The sequence below is a fragment of the Aquarana catesbeiana genome, linkage group LG01 (assembly GCF_042186555.1).
Source record: "Aquarana catesbeiana isolate 2022-GZ linkage group LG01, ASM4218655v1, whole genome shotgun sequence".
Taxonomy (NCBI): domain Eukaryota; kingdom Metazoa; phylum Chordata; class Amphibia; order Anura; family Ranidae; genus Aquarana; species Aquarana catesbeiana.
Window position 1 is genome coordinate 151416018 of NC_133324.1, and position 20308 is coordinate 151436325.

At 38.6% G+C, this 20308-nt stretch overlaps 1 protein-coding gene across 1 annotated transcript in view; it reads right to left on the reverse strand.

The window, feature by feature from the left end:
- Positions 1 to 20308, reverse strand: part of EDIL3 (EGF like repeats and discoidin domains 3) — a 1025075-nt gene that overhangs the window by 141559 nt on the left and 863208 nt on the right. Inside the window, exon 9 of the mRNA XM_073624465.1 lies at positions 5347 to 5531. Within this exon, the coding sequence (XP_073480566.1) occupies positions 5347 to 5531 (185 nt within the window). The remainder of the gene's footprint in view (positions 1 to 5346; positions 5532 to 20308) is intronic.

A 20308-nucleotide genomic window follows, 5' to 3' on the forward strand; every position in this document is an offset into this window, starting at 1 on the left:
ACTTAATTCTTCCCTAGAGGATGCTTTTCCACTACATGTTATTTCTATGTTAGTAAATCTCCAGGATTTATATTGCTCCGTGCATCACAAGCTGAACAATATCCCAGCTCTATACTTTATATAGCATTTTTTGTCATTTTATGTGGTTACAGAGAGAGTCATATGGGAAATGTACAATGCAAAGGAAGAGTGGAGACTGAAGAATATTTTAACACCAAGAAAATAGAGTAAATGAGCTACAAATCACGAGCTTAAATAAATCCCTTGCAGCCTTATAAAAATATAACAGGCTTATGCAAGCATAACTATCTGTCCTTATTAAACACAGCCATACTCAGAAGTAGTTATGAACAACTGACATCGAAAAGTTGCATATATTATATAGCTGTGCAGTATACACACGCATACAGTATATATATATATATATATATATATATATATATATATATATATATATATATATATATATATATATATGGTGTGAAACAGGTGTCAAACTATACAGCAGGAACCAGTATAGTGCATCTATGTAATCCTAAAATTAATGATGAGGATATGCAGATGCATCTGAGGAGTATAGAGCCTCAAAGTTATTACAAAGCAAGCACTTACAGAGGTGCTCACTGAAAAAAGAGACACTGCAAATATTCCTTAATTTTCTCCACAAGTTGGTTAAGAGAAAAATTGAAGGGGTTAGACTAAGTTCACATGGACAAAAAAATAGTATTGACTCCGCAATGAGGGTGAAATGATAATAAATAGAGTTAAATCAATTTTAGTGCAAGGTCTGCTTTAAAGTGTCTTTACCTCCAAGCTAAGGATGGGCTTATAGCATAGACTGCATGCAAATTCACTGCTTACAAATGTTCAAGAGCATAAAATAATATTTAGACCCCTTTCACACTGAGACAGTTTTCAGGCGTTTTAGCGCTAGAAATAGCACCTGTAAAGCGCCTGAAAACTGCCTCCCATTCATTGCAATGGGTGCTTTCACACCTGGGCAGTGCGCTTGTGGGACATTAGAAAAAGTCCTGCAAGCAACATCTTTGGGGTGGTTTGGGAGCGCTGTATATAGCACTCCCAAAACGCCCCTGCCTATTGCAATGAATGGGCAGTGCTTCCGAAGCGCCGCAATGCTGAGGTCTTTAACCCCTTTTTTGGGGTTAAAAGCACCCTGCTAGCAGCCGAAAAGCACCGCCAAAACTAACGCGGCCGTGGCCCCGCGTGAAAGGGGTCCTACTGTATATTATGTTTGAATTTGATATCTATTTCTATATCCACTGAGTCTATAACCTAAGCCATGTATTTTTTTTTCATTTCTCAGTAGGCTACTGCTGTTTAAGTGCTCTTAAAGTACAACTGGTAATTTGTACATTCACATAATTTATAAAAAAAAAACAACAGTTTTCAAGGAACATTTTCTGTGAAGAACACATTTTACATTAACAGAAAAGAGGAAACAGACAGTTGGATTTAGCTCGCTAATAATCCTAAACCTTTGCAAGGTATTTATTAACAGTATGCAGTTTGAGATCTGCTAGCAAGCAATTAAACAAATCTAGTTTCCTGTGGACAGGCAAAAGTCAACTTCAAATAGCTGAAAATTTAAAAAGTGACACACGCATACCCTCCAAAAATGTTATCATGTCTCTCTCACCAGGATTTTTCTTGAGTTTTGCGTTTCTCCTCTTCTATTTAACTACTTTCCACATTTACCCATTGTTCATCGTCATTAAACAAACTCTTAAAGTAAACTTCTAGTCAGTTTCTTAAAGTGATATTAAAACCTTTGTTTTTGTTATTTCTAATGCTGTGCTAGATCCTTACAGTATATGCAGCTTCTGTTACTAAAATTGTCCTCCGTTTTCTAGTTTCAAGGTTGCTCCTTTCCCTTGCAGATGCCTATTGAGCTCTCCTTGTATACCTACTCCCAACTGGGACCAGGCATTGTGTGCACCCAATCAAATACACAGCCCCAAAACAAGCCACTCTTCAGCTCCCCACTCCTTCCTCCTCCCTGCATCTGTGCTATTCTGGTTGAATAATGCATGTGAGAAACTCAGGGCGCATGCTCACCTTTCCTGGAGGTTTGGGGAAGCAGCGCTGCCAGCATCATTGTGCACCTACAAATGTGAGTGTTTGTACCCACATTTACAGTGAGCTATGCACTGTGGAATAGGGAATAGGATTCTATGTGGCCAATAATTAAAAAAAATATTATTTAATTTTACTTTAGGTAGCATTGCTAGAATGATAAATAAAAAGAACCGCTAAAATACTTATCTTTCCTTATCTTGGACAAATCGTTTTTTAGATTACTTCTAGTGCAGGCCACACATTCAAAAAGTATTTGATTACATGAACTGTGATGAGAAATAGCCAAACTGAACTCTCACCCTCTACGTCAGTGGTTCTCAACTCCTGTCCTCAGAACCCACTAACAGGCCATATTTTAAGTATTACCTTGAGGAGATGCAGAATAGAATACTGCAATCAGCAGCAAATGATATCACCTGTGATGTATTTCAGTTATCTTGCAAACCTGGCCTGTTAGTGGGTCCTGAGGTCAGGAGTTGAGAACCACTGCTCAACGTGAACATGAAACCAAATGCCTGGGCTTTCACTCTTATCAACTGTGCATATTTGAAACTAAAACAGCATAAAATTAATTTCAGCCATTCCATTGCTCTTTATATATCCATCTGTCTCATCAAGACTTTCTTTAAATTATACCCATTCCATTTTAAAATAGAAATGAAAGGCAAAATATTTGTGTATAGATGAAAAAAAAAATAAATACAGGTGGTCCCCGGGTTACAAACATCCAATTTACATAGGACTCTTACTTACGAATGGAGGAAGACAACAGGAAGTGAGAGGAAATCTACCCCTAGGAAGGGGAAATGTACTCCTCTAAGAGTTATCATAGGGGAAAAGGTGTCTCCACTGAAGCTTGATTACCAAGGCTTGTTTCCACAACAACCCAAAATGTTCAAAATCAAATTCTCATAGGGACAGAAAGTGAGGTGAAATCTTCTGAACAGGGGCACAGGCAGAAAAACAAATGTTACAGGGGTGTTAACCCTTCCCTATGCTACTCAAAAAACGTAAAAAATATTATTTTTTTGGCTGGAGCTACACTTAAAAATTTACCTGTTTTGGCTTACAAAAAATTCAACTTATGAAGAAACCTACACACCCTATCTTGTTTGTAACCCAGGGACTGCCTGTACCTATTTTCTCTTATTTATAAGTTTTCTCAGCTGCATAAGGCTCCATTCACACCTAGGTGATTTGAATTGTGGGCGGAATTGGCCCCCAATTCTGCCTACGATTTTGCTACAATTGCAGTGCAATTGGGGTGCCATTAAGAAGTAATGTCACTGCAAACACGTCCCACGTTTTGCTGTGATTTAAATCACCTAGGTGTGAATGGAGCCTTAGAGCTACGGGAGCAGAAACAGCAGTACACTGATCTTCCCAGTGAAGGGCTTTGTGGGGAAGGGGGGTGTCAGGACAAGTTCAATTTTTGAAGGAGAGCAGGCAGAGGTCCCGGCACAACTGGAGAACTGACCACAGTGTGTTTTTCTGCTTAGCATGGTCAATTTTAAAAAAGGAAAGCAGAGGAACTGGCAGGAACACCAGGGATTTCACACAAAGGAAGTAATAAAAATAGAACAGGAGATTTTTTCATACAAGTATATGGTACAGCAGGCACATATCAGGAATATGAAATGTTGGGTTTATATATTCTTTAAAGCTATTTTACCTGTTTACCTATGAAGGAGTGAATTTCTGTACATGCAATTCTAAGATATACATAGCCCTAGCAAACAGCAGAGCCAGTTGGGTGATTTGACTTTTCTCCTCTGTGGTTAAACAATACAGTACAGTCCCAGACCTGCCCCCTTCTCATGTTTGGAAAGTGATGGTACAACATTAACTTCTTTAAAAATTTGATATAAAAAAATAAATCATAAAAAAAAGATTAACACATTTTTTTTAGGATGCATCTTTTATGTCCAGCTTATTTCCCACTGACCTCTATCCCCCCCCCCCCCCCACACACACACACACAAACATACCCCCTTCCCCATTGTTGCCTGTATGAATAAATGACATTCAGGAATTGCTTGGTTAAAATGCAGCCGTCTTCACTGTAAAATGACACGTGTGATTGTAAAATGCATGTGTCATTGTGTGAAGACAATAAAAACAATCTATTGTTTCTTTGTATTTTATATATTTCATTATTATGGCATTCATATGACATCAGTTAAAGAAACGTTGCAAGATTTTTCCATACTTTGAACTGCAAATATACGTTTTGTGCCTCTTTAAAAGCATGAAGTTACAGAAGAAACAACTTCTTAGTTACAGTAAAACTACCATTTTTAAACCAACACTGGTAAAAAAAAAAAAAAAAAAAAACTAAAAGAAAAAAACTGTTTTTTGCAAGACATTATTGACAAAAGAATGTCCATTTTTTTTCTAACAAAAAATGTATGTATTACTATGTTATCTTAAAGTGATTGTAAAGGATTGTTTTATTTTTTTCAAATAACAAACATGTCATACTTACCTCCACTGTGCAGCTCGTTTTGCACAGAGTGGGCCCGAGCATCCTCTTCTGGGGTCCCCCGGCGGCTCTCGCGGCTCCTCTCTGCATCAGATAACCCCCTAGGAGAAGCTGAGGGGTTTACCTTGCGTCGTGCTCCTGAGTCCAGCATTCAGCGTCCATAGACACGAAATGCAGGACTCGGCCCTGCCCCCCGATGCCCACGTCATTGTATTTGATTGACAGCAGCGGGAGCAAATGGCTGCGCTGCTATCAATCTAGCCAATCAGGACAAGAGACATCGGCTAGAGGTGGTGTGCTCATCCCCGGCGCGAGAAAAAGAGGGTTCAGGTAAGTAAAAGGGGGCACTGGGGGGCTGCTGCACAGCAAGAGGTTTTTCACCTCAATGCATAGAATGCATTGAGGTGAAAAACCACAAAGGTTTACATCCCCTTTAAGTAATTACAGTTATTATCAATTAGACAGGGCAAATCAGAGCCGAAATGGTTAGTATTCCTCTGTTCTCATTCCTCTCTCCTGTCAAAATGTTCTTTGCAAGCTCATATGCACTACAGCACAACTAATTAGCCCCTCGTACTGTCTTTATAACCCAGGTGTAGTGCTATTGCACAGGGGATTACAGGAGGCTAGGAAAAAGTCGAATTCGGATACTTTCAGTACACATTGTAGTAGCATTTAAAAATTATTTGTTTTTGCATTGAACATTAACTAATTGGTATTTTTTTTCTGCTTGGAGTTCAACTTTAACCTGAAGAGGTGCCAATTACCTGAAGCCACTGTGACTGATCACTTCTTCCAGATGTCCAGGCATTCACCTTGCCTTGCTTGTCTAACCGGGCTTTCCTGGGCTCCCAAGTGAACATGTCCATGTTTAGTGTTCGGAAAACGCTGGAGGCTGTGACTTGGTAATCCTGTATATGTCCTGATTTCATTCCAAGTGGTTCTGAGCAGCCTGTGAAAACATTGAGCAAAAGAATGGATGAGAACAATGGCTTACAGGAAAACAAACATATTTGTGTTCTTTTAAAACCAAGAACTCTACTGAGAAAAAGGAAAGATATTACAGCAGGAGAACAGATTACAGTAAATGAAATTTTCTTTCTAGAAAAGACTGGGAGATTGTGAATATGAAAAGTCTTCATTATATTTGCCTTAGGAAAAATCTAAAAGAAAATGAACTAATTCCAAAGAAGTACTACTGTTGGCTGTCTTGCTATGATGCTCACTATCTTTTTAGAAGATAGTGCTATTCTGTTTCTCACTGTATTTCAGAATTGGAAATCATTACCCAAGCGGAGAACAGCTGTGATCTCGCTTTTCTCCCTCTTTATACAGCAATTTTCTTAAGTACAAAACTGGAACCAATCAGTATTACATTTACCTGAACATTATGCTGAATGCTTTGTTTTCCAATCATGTGCACATTGTTATTTACATTTCTCTTATGGCTCTGCACTGAAAACTTTTTTGATTAAGATGACACAGATGTAGCAAATGCTGGTGAAACTCTGTAAATTGGATAATAGTCATAGAAAGAGATAGCAAAGAACTTGGCATGCTAGTTTCTGACTGATCTGCACTGCGGGTCTCTAAAAACCTGTAGCAGAAAAATATCAAAAATATATTGTGCTGTGTTCTAATTTATATTTTGTCGGTTGGGTCTCTTGCTGTTAAAGTGTATCTGCAGGTAAAACGTATTATTTCGTTTTGGATAGATTATGGAAGGGTTAATACCTTTGTATGGATTTTGTTTGCTATCTTTGTCGCATTGGGGAGATTTCTGTTCACTTTTCATTCTGGAGACACAAGAGGATGCAAGAAGAAATGTCTTCAATGTGAGGACATTTTCCCTCTTAAGCCTGGTACACATGGGCCGAATGCTGAGAGACATTGGTCGGTTAAAAAATAAAATGGCCCGACATTCGGCCTGTGTGTATGTAGGTCTGTCTGACAGAAGCCGGCTGGCTTCAGTCACACGAGCATGCTGGAAAACCTGTCAGGCGTCCCCCTGTCAGAACACAACAGCTCAGCGGGAGAGATCACTGCACTAACCCACTGGGTTGAACAAAATAAAAATACTAATAGTGTGTGCCAGGCTTATGTCCCCTTGGACGATTTCCTCTCATTCCCTGTTTTGGAGATTTTTGGAAATTTCGGATTTACATTTACTTTCTGTCCGGTGCAATGTTTACTAGGACAAAAAGAGAAAGTGATCCTCCATAGTGATGACCCAGATGGCAACAAAAGCTGCCTAACTGGATAGAGTATTGAAGGGTTCTATTACTTTAACACTCTTTCCAAAGCATAAAACTAAAAATGCTTTTCCAATAACTGTACTTTTAATAATAAATATAATAAATAATAATTATAATAATAAATATAAATATGTACTTTTAATAATTAGAAAGTGTGAGAGAAATACAATTTAACTAGTTAGTTGTTCTTCATACTTGTCTGAAGCATTCTTAGCAGCTTACTGTACTAAAATATTCATTTATATAATTTGCATATTACCTAGAAATGGTAATGTTTGACAGTTTTAAAGTTAATCATAAAGAAATCCTAAAGGGAGAGGGAAGGGAGGCAAGCACCATTTAGTTCTCTGAACATATGTGTTTCCCATTTCGTATCCCCTTAGGGGGGCATGTACATAGACAGGAATGTTGGGGATGCTTTCTTTGATAAAACTGAACGTGTCATCTGCTGGTGCCTTAGTCAGAAATACATTTGAACTGGTCTTTGAGGTTTTCAACAAAGCAAATAATGAACAGCAGAAAAAGGAAAGAAAGGGATGTGAGTCATTTGGGTGTCTTAAAGGAACACTCATTTTTTAAATACATCAAGGGGGTGAGCAAGGTTCAGGAGGGCAGTTTTTTTAATATGAAACCAAAATCAAGGACACAGGGACATGACCTCAAACTAACTGGAGGAAAGTTCTAAATTAACAACAATATTATTTTACTGAAAGGGAAGTTGATGCTTGGAATACACTTCCAGCAGAGGCAGTCAAAAGTAAATGGATTCAAATATGCTTGGGACAAACACGAAAACAAAAATATGTAAAAACGGGCAGAATCGATGGACCATTCTGTCTTTTTTCTGTTGTCACTTTTCCATGTTACTGTTGCATAGAGAAAATCATGTCAATTGCAGTTGAGAAGTTAAGGTTGCCCTTGTTTTAATCACACATTAGTCTAAACTATTCAGAAATGCTTTTATTAAGAGAGTTTGTCATGTTACAGAAAAAGCAAATCCCGCACCTCAATCCCCTCACAGTACAACAAAAAGCAAGGCTTTGGTCTATTTATCAATGATTTCAGGCAAGATTCACATAACCTTTTGCCCAAATTCATATATTTCTCACCTAAGATTCAATTGTAAAGATTTGTAAATCTTGGGTGAAAGTTGTTCACCCAAGTTCACCTTGATCAAAGTAATAGCACACACATGATGGTTTTGTAGTGTCAGCAGTGTCAGTTCTACAAGGACAGAACCATAAAAGTGCATGGTGATAAAAATGTAAAAAACGTTATTACTAATCACTATTCAAAACATTGCCATTTATACCATCTACCAAAACCGATGAAATTCTGAAGCACCAGAGAGTTATGGAAGATGCCAGAGGAGGAGAGGAGAGATTGAAGATGTGAGTTAGAGAGTGCAGAATAGAGCGAGATGGACATCATAGCATTTGCAAGGTAACAGAATTTAGGGGCAGGTGATTAGGTGGGTGTTAGAAAACGTTTAGCAACCTTTTCTATAGTAGCTGAGTTGAATAAGGGAAGTAATGAGTGTACCTGTGGACATGGAGTGATAAGAGGGGGAGATATCTGTACAGCAGAGATCTCATCACGAATTGTATCAATATTATTTTTGAAGTGATTGGGAATCTCATGGGAGGTAGCGGGTGGAGACAGTGGAGAACGAAGTAGAGAGTTGAAGGTGGAGAAGAGTTGACAGGGACTGGATGAGAAGGTGTTAATGGCAGTGATAAAATAGGTCTGGTTGCCATCATGGAGGCAGAGATTGTATTTTTGGAGGGCAGATTTTTATTGGTTGAAATCTTTCTGAGACTTAAGCCCTGTACACATGGGCCGAATGTCGGGTGACATTGGCTTGTTCAATAATGACTGGCTAACATTCAGCCATGTGTATGGCACCCTGTCCAACAGAAGCCGGCTTGTGTTGGATGAGCATGGTGGAAAACCAGCAGCTGACTGGCACCAAATCAGCGCTCTCAGTCAAGGATGGAGAATGTTGATCGGGGTGTTCTGGGGGGCGTCACCCCATCAGAACACAAAAGCTCAGTGGGGGGAGATTGCTGTACCAATGTCAGATCGTTAGTACAGTGGCTCCAACCGGAGCTGTGAGGTTTTTTTGTTCAACCCACTGGGTTGAACGTAAAAAAACTGTAAGTGTGTACTAGGCATTAGTCTTATGTCACAGGTGCTCAAGTGCGCGTGTGCGGAATCTATGTGTAATGAGGGGGCAAGTGTGTCTAGGGAGAATAACAGTGAACTATTGTAGACAGAAGTGGCTAGGTTGGGGGAGAACAGGAGTTTGTCATAGATGTGGTCAATAGCATAGAAAAGAAGGGTTGAAGTAACAAAGGTTTCTGGGGGTAACTGTTAGGCAGTTGGAGGGAGAGGAGCTAGAAGACAGGGAGAGAGTGACACTAATAAGGTTGTGATCAGAGAGAGGGAAAGGATTGTTGAGAGAGATTGCAAAGAGTGCATAGGTAGGAGAAAACAAGGTCAAGGGTGTTGCCGTCAGAGTGAGTAGAAGCATGTACCCATTGCTTCAGATTAAAAGAGGAGGTTAGACTGAGAAATTTAAAAGTAGCAGGAGTGTTATTGTTAACAGGGATGTTGAAATCATCGAGAAATAATATGAACAAAATCCAGAAGATATTACCATCAGTACAAATCACAAGTCATAACAATGAGTATTTTCCAAGATCTAGACGGTTGCAATAATTGGCCATTTCTGACTTTCTCTATATGAGTTGAGTAGCCTCGCAGACCAACAAGGAGGTTTGGAAGTTTGAAGTGGGTGAAGGTAACTTAAGCTGCCTATAACTAAATTTACTGTTCACTTTGACTTTCACTGAAGATATCCTCTGCTCATTTTTTTTCTTTAATTTGCTCAGTTGCAATTGTACAGGTTTGTAGCTTTTTTTTTTTAGCAAATCTAAATTGTTAGAAATACCCCAAATAAATTAAAATGCATTGAAAGAAACAAAACATGGCCACAAAAAAAAATAAAACAGGAAAAAAGAAAAGGTGTCTATCTTGCTTGACAGATCCTAAAATATATTCTTTCCCAGTGTTAACACTCACTATATAGGTTGCACAGCTAAAAAAAAAAAAAAACAGTACTGTTCATTATTGGGCTGTCACATATCCGGTAATTATTTTAGCTATTTTAATTATACAGCTACGATACTGAATTACAGCACATAAAACATAAAAAAAAAACTAAAATGATATTCTACATAAACTGCTATATAGCGGTAGTAAATGATGTAGAGCACTGTGTGATACAAGACAGCACTACAGGACGCACAACACACAGTCTTCCTTGCCTAGTTGCGGTAGCTAATCCTGCCACTTCTTCGAAAAGCTCATATAAATATTGAATGTGTCTATAGGCATACTAAAATTACTTTAGGCCACGTTATACAGTGCTATACATTAAAATGCCTTTGGGTTGTACTGTATAGGGATGTAGCCATCAGTTTAAATCAACGGTAATATAATATGGTTTCAAATTACTGTTTTTAAATCAGCCTTCTATGCCTAATGACACAATCAGCTGTGAGTTGTCATTTGTTTTTTAAAATATACTGTCAGATTATACTCAAAGTAAAATCACTCAGACTCTCCATAGATCAATACTATAAATACCTTAGGTACAAAAAACACGTTGTATGAGGCAGCAGCTAGTATTGCCAGTTGGCTATGTCTCAACTTAACAAAGCCAATAGCTTCATTACTTATGCAAAGCTGTAACAATGACTGTATAAATAAAGTTTTAGTGCACTCACTGTATTTGTAATGTCATACTTTCCTAGCCAAATTTTTCACTGTAATAGACTGCACATCCACTACACATTATTGCAGTAAAATAACAATGAATGTGTGATTCTTTTTTTGTTTTGTTTTTAATATTTTTTTTCAACGTAAATTTAAACTCAATAACTTTCCTGTATAATATTTAACATGTTAATGACCTACTATTCACTATTTTTAAATCGTCGGCCCTCCTTTAAATTGCAAAAATATCCCTATTTCATTTGAATTGCAAAAACAATTCCAAAAATCCCCCTATGCAAGTCCATATCCTGTCAACAGAACCTAAAATGGGGAATGTCCTCACACTACAGATGCAATTGTTGGGGGGCCTCACCACAAAACTGTTGGCCCCTCTTTTCCCTCTATCCTGTCATTTGTAGGATGGGCCGAATGTTACAATAATGCATCCCCTAGTGGCTGCCCTGGGCTGTTTACACTGGGCATCTGTTCAGTGCACTCTACCTGCTCCAGCTAAACTCATTAGCAGCCACTCCAATCTTTCAAACTGCATGCATGTGCAGTGCATGTTCTCCTTCAGTAGCTGAGCTCAGTTGGAGCAGGGAGAGTACACTGTGCAGGTGCACAGTTTGAGTGGCTCAGAACAGCTGCTAGGGGGCGCATTAGTGTAATGTTTAGCTCATTCAGCAAATGACAGGATGGAGGGGGATAAGGCAGTTTTTTGGGGGAGGCTCCTCCAACAGCCTTATCTGTAATGGGAGGACATGCACTATTTAAAACAGAAGGAATACTGGTATGTACTATTCACAGGATATTTAATTGCATAGGTGGATATTTGGAAAATCTTGATAAAGGTGAGCTTATACTTTAAAATGTTTGTAAAGTCTTGTTTTTTTTCTATAAAAATAACAAACATGGTATACTTGCTTGCTCTGTTGCAGTGGATTTGCACAAAGCAGCCCCAATCCTCCTCTTCTTGGGTTCCCCTTCTGTGATCCTGGCCCCTCCCTTCTATCGAGTGCCCCCACAACAAGCAGATTGCTATGGGGGCACCCGAGCTGAGTCACAGCTCCCTGTTTCCTTTCAGACACGGAGCTGTCTGAAAGGAAACCCTCTCTTTCTCCTAATTGGCTAACTGACTTTGATTGACAGCAGCCGGAGCCAATGGCACCACTGCTGTGTCTCAACCAATCAGTAGGGAGAGTCTCAGGCGGCTGAGACACTCATGAACATCGCTGGACAAAGATGAGGCTCAGGTAAGTATTAGGGGGGTTGCTGCACACAGAAGGCTTTTTTAGCTTAATGCATAGAATGCATTAAGATAAAAACCTTCTGATGTTACAACCCCTTTAAATAATGGCCCATCTTGTTAAGACATCTCCTGCTATAGAGTGATAATGCTCTGTTCCTTGCTTCTTGCTTGTGCTCATGCATTGTCACCCTATGACACAAGCTTCTGATGAAGACTACAAGTGACCATTAGACATGTGCGATTTGTTGCATTAAAAATTGAAATTTGAACAAAATTTTCATTATTCAGCAGATTTGGATGTATCCAAATCCCTGAATCACAATAGTAATGAATTTCAACAAGTCCAAAATAAATGATAATAAAACAATAAAATTATTTGTATTCATTTGTTTCATGTGGATGACATGATGCGATAGTTTGGGACATTTGTTAATGTTTGACTCATCCAAAATCAACGTAATGTGGTTAATTTACTAAAACTGTCGAGTGAAAAATCTGGTACAGCTTTGCATAGAAACCAATCAGCTTCCAGGTTTTTTTTTATAAAGGCATAATTGAACAAGCTGAAGTTAGAAGCCAATTGGTTACCATGCACAGATGCACCACATAAATCAACACCAATGAATGATCCAAATTGATTCGTATACATGTCTTATTTATTTTGCATTAACATTTTTCATTATTATAAAAAAAATGCACTACATATAAAATGGAAACTTATTGCACTAAATACAGTAAGGAATAAAAGTGAAATAAGATGATGATTCCTACTTATTATGTTTGGGTTGGATATAGGTGAATCCATCAGAATCTTCAAATTACAACATAACAAATGAATCAGAAATGTGTCCATTTGTTACTTTCAAATGCACACAACGTCAGTTGATATTGTCCAATCAGCTTATTAAATTTCTCTTTGTGGTTTGGACTAGCAGGCGTGATTTAGAGTGCATAAGTAATCTCCCAAAATAATAAATGAACGCGTTAAAATGAATATTGCCAATCTTCCAAAATAACTTCCAAAAATATGAATCGATTTGGAACAATGAATATACACAACTAATCCAAATATACAAAACACTTACAAATATACAAAACACTATACAAAACACTACAAAACACATTCACTAAAGAATCCAAAACAAAAAGATCAGATTAACTGAGTAATAGTGCGCTTGCTCCATCCAAGGCTAAAAAAAAACGGATATATTATATAATATAAGTGTGAAAAATGCATATACACAGTGTATCAAAGATATATATATAAAGATATAAAGATCTATTATCACAACACAGTGCAGACGATCACCTCTGAGATTGGGTTATCTCTAAAAGCATGATTAGATCCATTGGGGTTGCTTCCTAAGGTGAACGGGCATTGCACCCAGTAATGGAGGTGGTGTCACTGAAAATTTTCACAATATGCACAGAATCCAATCAGTAAAAAATAAAATAAAATATTATAAAATAATATAAATGTATGAATGAAAAAGTATTCTTCAATAATAAAAGTGACTTGTTGAAGTGTTAATCAACGTGCTCATCCAACAAGCGAATTGTGAAAATTTTCAGTGACACCACCTCCATTACTGGGTGCAATGCCCGTTCACCTTAGGAAGCAACCCCAATGGATCTAATCATGCTTTTAGAGATAACCCAATCTCAGAGGTGATCGTCTGCACTGTGTTGTGATAATAGATCTTTATCCAAGGAAATCTTAGGGTATGTAGATAACAGCTGCTCTCTGGCATAGCCGATTGACCTCTCTACAGCTCCATGCAGCCTGTCCGACCCTGTGCAATATATCTTTGATATACTGTGTATATGCATTTTTCACATTTATATTATAGAAGTTTTTTTGAGCCTTGGTTGGAACACGCATACTATTACTCAATTAATCAATCAGTTATAATGTGTTGGAGATCACTGTTTCAAATAGTGCAGCTGTTCTGACTGATCACACCACTGTTTTTATAAATAGCAATGCTTGAATTTTTTCTTTATCACAAAAGAAAAGGATACACATTTTTCCATCGTGCATATCTCTAGTAGTCATTTCAACACACATCGCCCACACATGGTGCACTGTTCTCACCATCAAAATCCACTCTGAGTAATGCCAATGACAGGAAGCGGCTGCATGCGCTCAGCAACAAAACAATGAAAAAAAAGGTAAAAAATATGTTTTTTCTTTTTTATGCCAATAAATTGAAACACAAGCTATCTGTTGATTAACAAGATAAATGCCATGCATTTAGGGTTTATGTAAATGTATTTGACTTAAGAGTGTTTTTATATTTGTGTTTCGATTTTCCTTGCTATCCAAGCAAGTGTGAAAATGCATTGAAGTGCAGCATAAGAATGGCCAGGCAGCCTAACCTTGTCACAGGAGAAACAATATCAACTGGCCAGAAAAATCCATTTTGGTCAGTTGGCTATTTCCTGTATATCATTGAAAGAGAGGATCCTTGCGCTGTAACTTTGCTGAATGTGATGTGTTGTTTAAAGACATCAGATTGACATGGACAGACAGTGCAGGTATGATGAATCCAAAGCAACCTTTAAAAGTTATTGATTAAGCAGTAAGTACACTTATAATTTATCAAAAGACAAGTCTGGAAATGCAAAAGTGGCTTATGCACCTTACTACTACAAAGTATTTGTGAGAGTTACTAGGCTGGGATACAAAAGCTGGCATTCTCTAGCAGCATAGCCTTTTTTTTTTTTTTTTTAAATAAGCTCTTTACAAATTGGTACACTGCTCTAAAAGCAGTTTCAATAACATTCTAATAATTTAGTAGAAGCTGGAACAAACTATACAAATCCCTTGTATTTGAAGGTAAAGAGGAACTACAACCTTTTAATGTTTTTTTATGAAATGTAAATTATTAGAATGTTCCAGGAGCCGGTGAGTACTATAGACTAGACGTTGGGAGCTGCAAAATAACTCTTCAGACCACAGATAGGTCCCTGACACCCCCTCTCATTGCCTATTAGCTAGAAAAAGTTAAATACAGACACTAACTGTGGTGCATGGGTGTTGTTAGGATTGTGAAAGACCTAGGGCACCCAGGGGCACAAAGAAAAAAAATGCGCTTAGCATGCCATACTGAGTGGTGGGCATGTAGAAATAACACCTAACAGTGGGAGTGGCTTAAAAGGAATAGGTTAAATAGAATCTGACCATACTTGCTATATATACTGCCTGCATGTTGCAGTCCAACTGTAGTACCCACACAAATGCTTTAATTACTGTGCTAGTATAACAGACACACATAAACTTTGGCACAAATGATAATTTTAAAGAAGGAAAATCTTCCAACATATATGCTTTTCTGCACACAGAATATAAAGAGAGCTAATGCTTTGTCTGATCATACCTAAAAGAAGAAATATTTTAAATTTGTTGGGAACTACTTTGCAACCAGCAGCTGTTAAGACAATAACCCCCTTGCAAAGAAATATGTAATGAGCAACAAAGCATATAAATTGCAGCAGTCAGGACTGTAACGTACAACACAATTTAAATAGTGCAAGTTTAAGGATTACCTAACATATACAGCACAGCAGTTTGGACTATGTGAAAAACAAATAGAATATGGAGTGATCAGTACTAGCATGTTACATTCAAGTGTATATAATGCAACTGTCAAAACATTGCAACATACAAAACATCGTATGTGTTGCAGTGGTCAGGACTACTTAACATGCAACAGAGCATATGGAGAATAGCAGCCAGGACTATGATCAGTGTGTCCCTTCATTGTGTAACATACAATATAGTGTATAGAATTATGAGGACAGGACTGTGAAGCATATAAATTGCAGGCGTCAGGAAGACATTCGATGCCCAGTGTGCCCCTTTACATTGGTGGTCAGTGCTTCCTCTTACACTAGTGGTCAGTGCTCAGTGTAACCACTTATGTTGAAGTTCAGTGCTTAAAGTGCTCCTTTAGATTGGTGGTCAATGCTCCCTGTTACATTGGTGGTCAGTGCACCCTCTTGGGACTTGCTCACATGGGTGGCCAGGGGGTAATAAAAGCATGTGACTGAGCTGTGGTTTTACTGTCACCCAACTGCTGCTCAGGGGTGTTTACTGCCACCCAAGCTGCTCAGGGCTGCACATGTGCTGCGGCTGTGATGTTTGCTTTGCAATTGAATGGAGTGTTGAATTCAGTGGGTGGTACCGCCACTGAACGGAACCCATTTAAGTGAAACCATGCCATAACTGCTCTTCAACCACATGCATTCATGGTTGTGGCACAGTGGGTGCACATTGTGCCCCTACCCCCCTTATATTGATGGCTGGAATATCCCTCTTTACTGATGAGCAGTTTGTGCCACAAATAAACATTACCGTATGCTTCTCCACCACAAACATTACACCATGCTGCTCCACCACAGACAGTACTGTATGCTGCTCCACCACAAACAGTACTGTATGCTGCTCCACCACTAACATTACAGTATGCTGCTTCAACACTAACCTTACAGTATGCACCACAAAGATTACAGTATGCTCCACTACAAATATTACAGCATGTACAGATCAGAATCTTCCCCTACATAAGAGTCCCCGTTTAGATAAGGCTCCCCCCACCCCCCTTAGACTAAAGTGCCCAGCTAGATTGGGAGTCCCCTCCCTTAGACTAGAGTGTCAATGCAGATCAAAAGTCCCTCTCAGGAGTGCCCGCTTAAATCACAGTGTCCACATAGATCTATACAGTTTCTATATAGATCAGGATTACTTGCACAAATAAAATCCCTAACAATACAGTTTCTTTCCTAGCAAATTTATTTTTGAATCTCAAAACTCGGCTCGTTCAGGGAAATAAAACAAACTGATTGTTTCAGCTACATAGTTATAACATTATCAAATGAAGAGAATTACAATAAAATAAAATAAAAAACCCTCCATGTATTCCCAATATGGTGGCACAACAGGATACACAATTTCAGCAATATGCTTGCCTACAGCAAAATTATGTGTTATAAAAAAAAACTTATTTTTAGTTCAGGTTTGCACAGTGCTATGATTCTCAGTGTCAAAACTACAGCTGAATTTTTTTTTTGTGCAACATTATAGGAAATCTATGTTATGTGTTAACATTGAGCTATTTAAAACTTAACAACCGATGAGTCATCAGCTGTCAGCGGGATTCCCGCCGACAGCTGAATCTAAAAATAAGAATTGTCAGCAATAAAAAACAGATCTTTTGGGTCTGGTATGGATTTTGAGGGGAACCCCACGCCAAAACAAAAAAAATGGTGTGGGGTCCCCCAAAATCCATAAAAACCTTTATACGACCATGCAGCCTGGCAGGTCAAGAAAGGGAGTGAACGAGTTAGCGCCTCACCCCCTCCTGAACCATACCAGGCCACATGCCCTCAACATGGGGGGGCTTAGGGGCAGGGGGCTCTGCCCTCCTAAAGCATCTTGTCCCTATGTTGATGGGGATGGGGACAATAGCCTCTTCACCATAGCACTGGCCGGTGGTGGGGGTCTGCGGGCAGAGGGCTTATCGGAATCTAGAAGTCCCCAATCACAAGGGGGTCTCCCCAGATCCTGCCCCCCATGTGAATGAGTCTGGGATACATAGTATCCCTACTTATTCACCCCCCCAAAAAATGTGTAGTGTAAAAAAACATGTTAAACAGTTTTTGACTAGTCCTTTAGTTAAAAAATAAAAATAAATGTCCCTCCAGTGTAGCTCACCCTTCTAAAAGTTCTTAAGTAACTAAAGAGCGGGGTCACCCAGTGGTGTCACAGGGTGGTCCCGCCCTATTGTGACGCCATCGACCGAGCATGACCCTGACCAGCAACATGGGGATAATGTACTTTTGGAGGGGGGGGCTCAATCGTCCCCTGCCTTCTGGCCTGCCAGGCTGCATATTGGATAAGGGTCTGGTTTTTATTGGCATGGCGGGCCATTCGTTAACAACCAGTAAACATTCCACAAATACTGCTTGCCTGGACTACTGCCTAATTTACACATGCATTTTATTATTTTTTCCTTCTGTGAATAGATTTTAATGCCTGTTCATGTGGTATTTACTGAGCATTTTCAGTGTTTTTCGGTAAATACCACACAAACGGTCTAGTGAATTCTGTGTCTCAAGATCGCATGAGATATATAGGCAAAATGTGTCCTGACACCTAAATATCTCATGCAAGTTCATTCCGTAAATTGAGCCCACTGTTTCTGAACTTTTTTTCCTGCCTTTCTGTTCAAAGTCACCTGGGTCAAGGGTCCTGCACTACACAAGGAACTCTTGAAGGGTTTGATGGAACATTCATTTTAATGGGAACGGAAGTGGAGAGTAGTTCAGGAGCAGTGACCATTGTACCTTACAGGATAAGCTATGTTAAAGGGTTAACATTTGAGCTAAACTCCATTTTAAAATTCCAGACGCTTAAAAAATTATGTAAGTAAATCTTGACTACATATTTGATGGCAATGTACTACAGTATAATGTATTTACAGAAAGCACCAACAGAAGTAATAAACAGGCTCAGGACACTCAATAGTGAACGGTTAAGTCTTTCTAATCACGTTCTTCCGCAGTTCATTCTTTGTTGCTGTATTTCTTTTTCCATGTTTTATAAATGCCAGGTCTTGGGCGTTTAAATCTCACAAGTCACCGTGTCAATATAATGCATAGCTCGGGGAGTTACCTGAGGTTAGAGGTCAGGCACTGCACAGCTTGTAATTCATTTTAAGAAAAAAATTGCAGCCATGACTCTATATTGTTTGTGCTTGAATTCTGAATATTTGCGCAGCAATATGAACCCAATGTGTCTGGTCTTCTGGAGAACTGCATTTATTCATTTCCACATCCTCTTGCTGGATGTAAGTAAGCTAAAGCATACTTTTTTGTTTTTTGCGGCATATTTTAACCTTTAAAATGTTCTGTAAAAAAAATCTTTCTCAAGTTTTAAAGCAAAAGCTTAATGAGCGAAGCATGGGGGCTGCCATTGTTGACCTCTTCTTCCTATATCTGTCTATCATTCTTCATTACATTAAAGCTTCCATTTTTATTATTCTAATGCAGTGAGGCTACAAATATATTAATAAATATAGTGAAAAATATCCGTGCTACAATGGAACTAGAATAAAATCAATTAAAATAAATATGTGAATAAACTATAAATTAATTAACAATAAATATGCGTGTATCTGTATATAGTACTCACTGCTGTCACCTTTAAAAAATACAAAACTACAAGTGCTTTAAAGTGTAAAAAGGAAAACAAAATATCACTCTAAACGGTAGCGCTGTGATCAGAATTCCATTAAAGGCTGACACCTCAAAACACTCAAACTATTCAAGTCAAATGTTCATAATGAAGTATATTCGAAAGAAATAAATAAAATGAAATAAAATAGACCATCATTAGTGCAAATTAGTGTTCAAATTTTCTCCCGTTAAAACACATAGCCACACACCACCTGTGAAAAAGTCAGAAGTGACGAAACGAGCCGAATATGGTTACGCGCCAACTGCTGGTGACGTTAGGATGGAAGGAGAAGGAGACACAGAGATGCAGACATGGAGGCTTGTTGTTGGTATCCATAGAACCTGGAGGTGGTGGGACATTCATAGTCTATCACTAAGGCTAAAACTCCTGATGTCACCGTACACTACTATTGTTTTAACTAATGTGAGTTGTCTATTTTAAACATGTGAGTGGATCTCAAGAGTTTTTAATATATTTTAATTACATGTTAATGGCCATCAGTGTTCCTATGGAGAGGCATGGTGCTAATCTCTGATTCAAATAGCGGGATATTTCACAAAAGTGTTTGCGCCAACCATAAGAGTGGAAGGCATTGAATTGTTTGGAGTGCGTCATCTGCTAAGGAGAGGGATCAACAGTGCATGTGAGGCGGTGTGTGGCTAATGTGTTTCAATGGGAGAAGATTTGAACACTAATTTCTGCTATTGGTGGACTATTTTATTTCATTTTTCTTTTTTTCTTTCAAATATACGGTACTTCATTATGGACATTTCACTTGAATAGTTTGAGTGTTTTGAGGTGTCAACCTTTAATGGAATTCTGGTCACAGCGCTACCATTTAGAGTGATATTTTGTTTTCCTTTTTACACTTTAAACCACTTGTAGTAGATTAATAAATATGGTCTTTTTTTGGTTACTTTGTATTGTGTCAAGGGTTAAAATACATGTGCTAGCAACGTGTTAGAGAGTCAGGCCATTGCTCATTGGGGCGCAGTGGTCCAGGTCAGCAGCAGTCTGAGAGAACCGTTGTCCAGTGCTCCAAATGATAACACTACTCAGGGAGTGCAAGCACTTCTGATTGGGGCACTAGGCAGCGGTTATGTTTGACCACTGGAGACCAGGGCTGCACCATTGTGTGTAAAAGCAGCAGTCCAAAATTATTCCGCAGGATATTTTAACCCTTGCCTCAGCACAAAGTAGGGAAA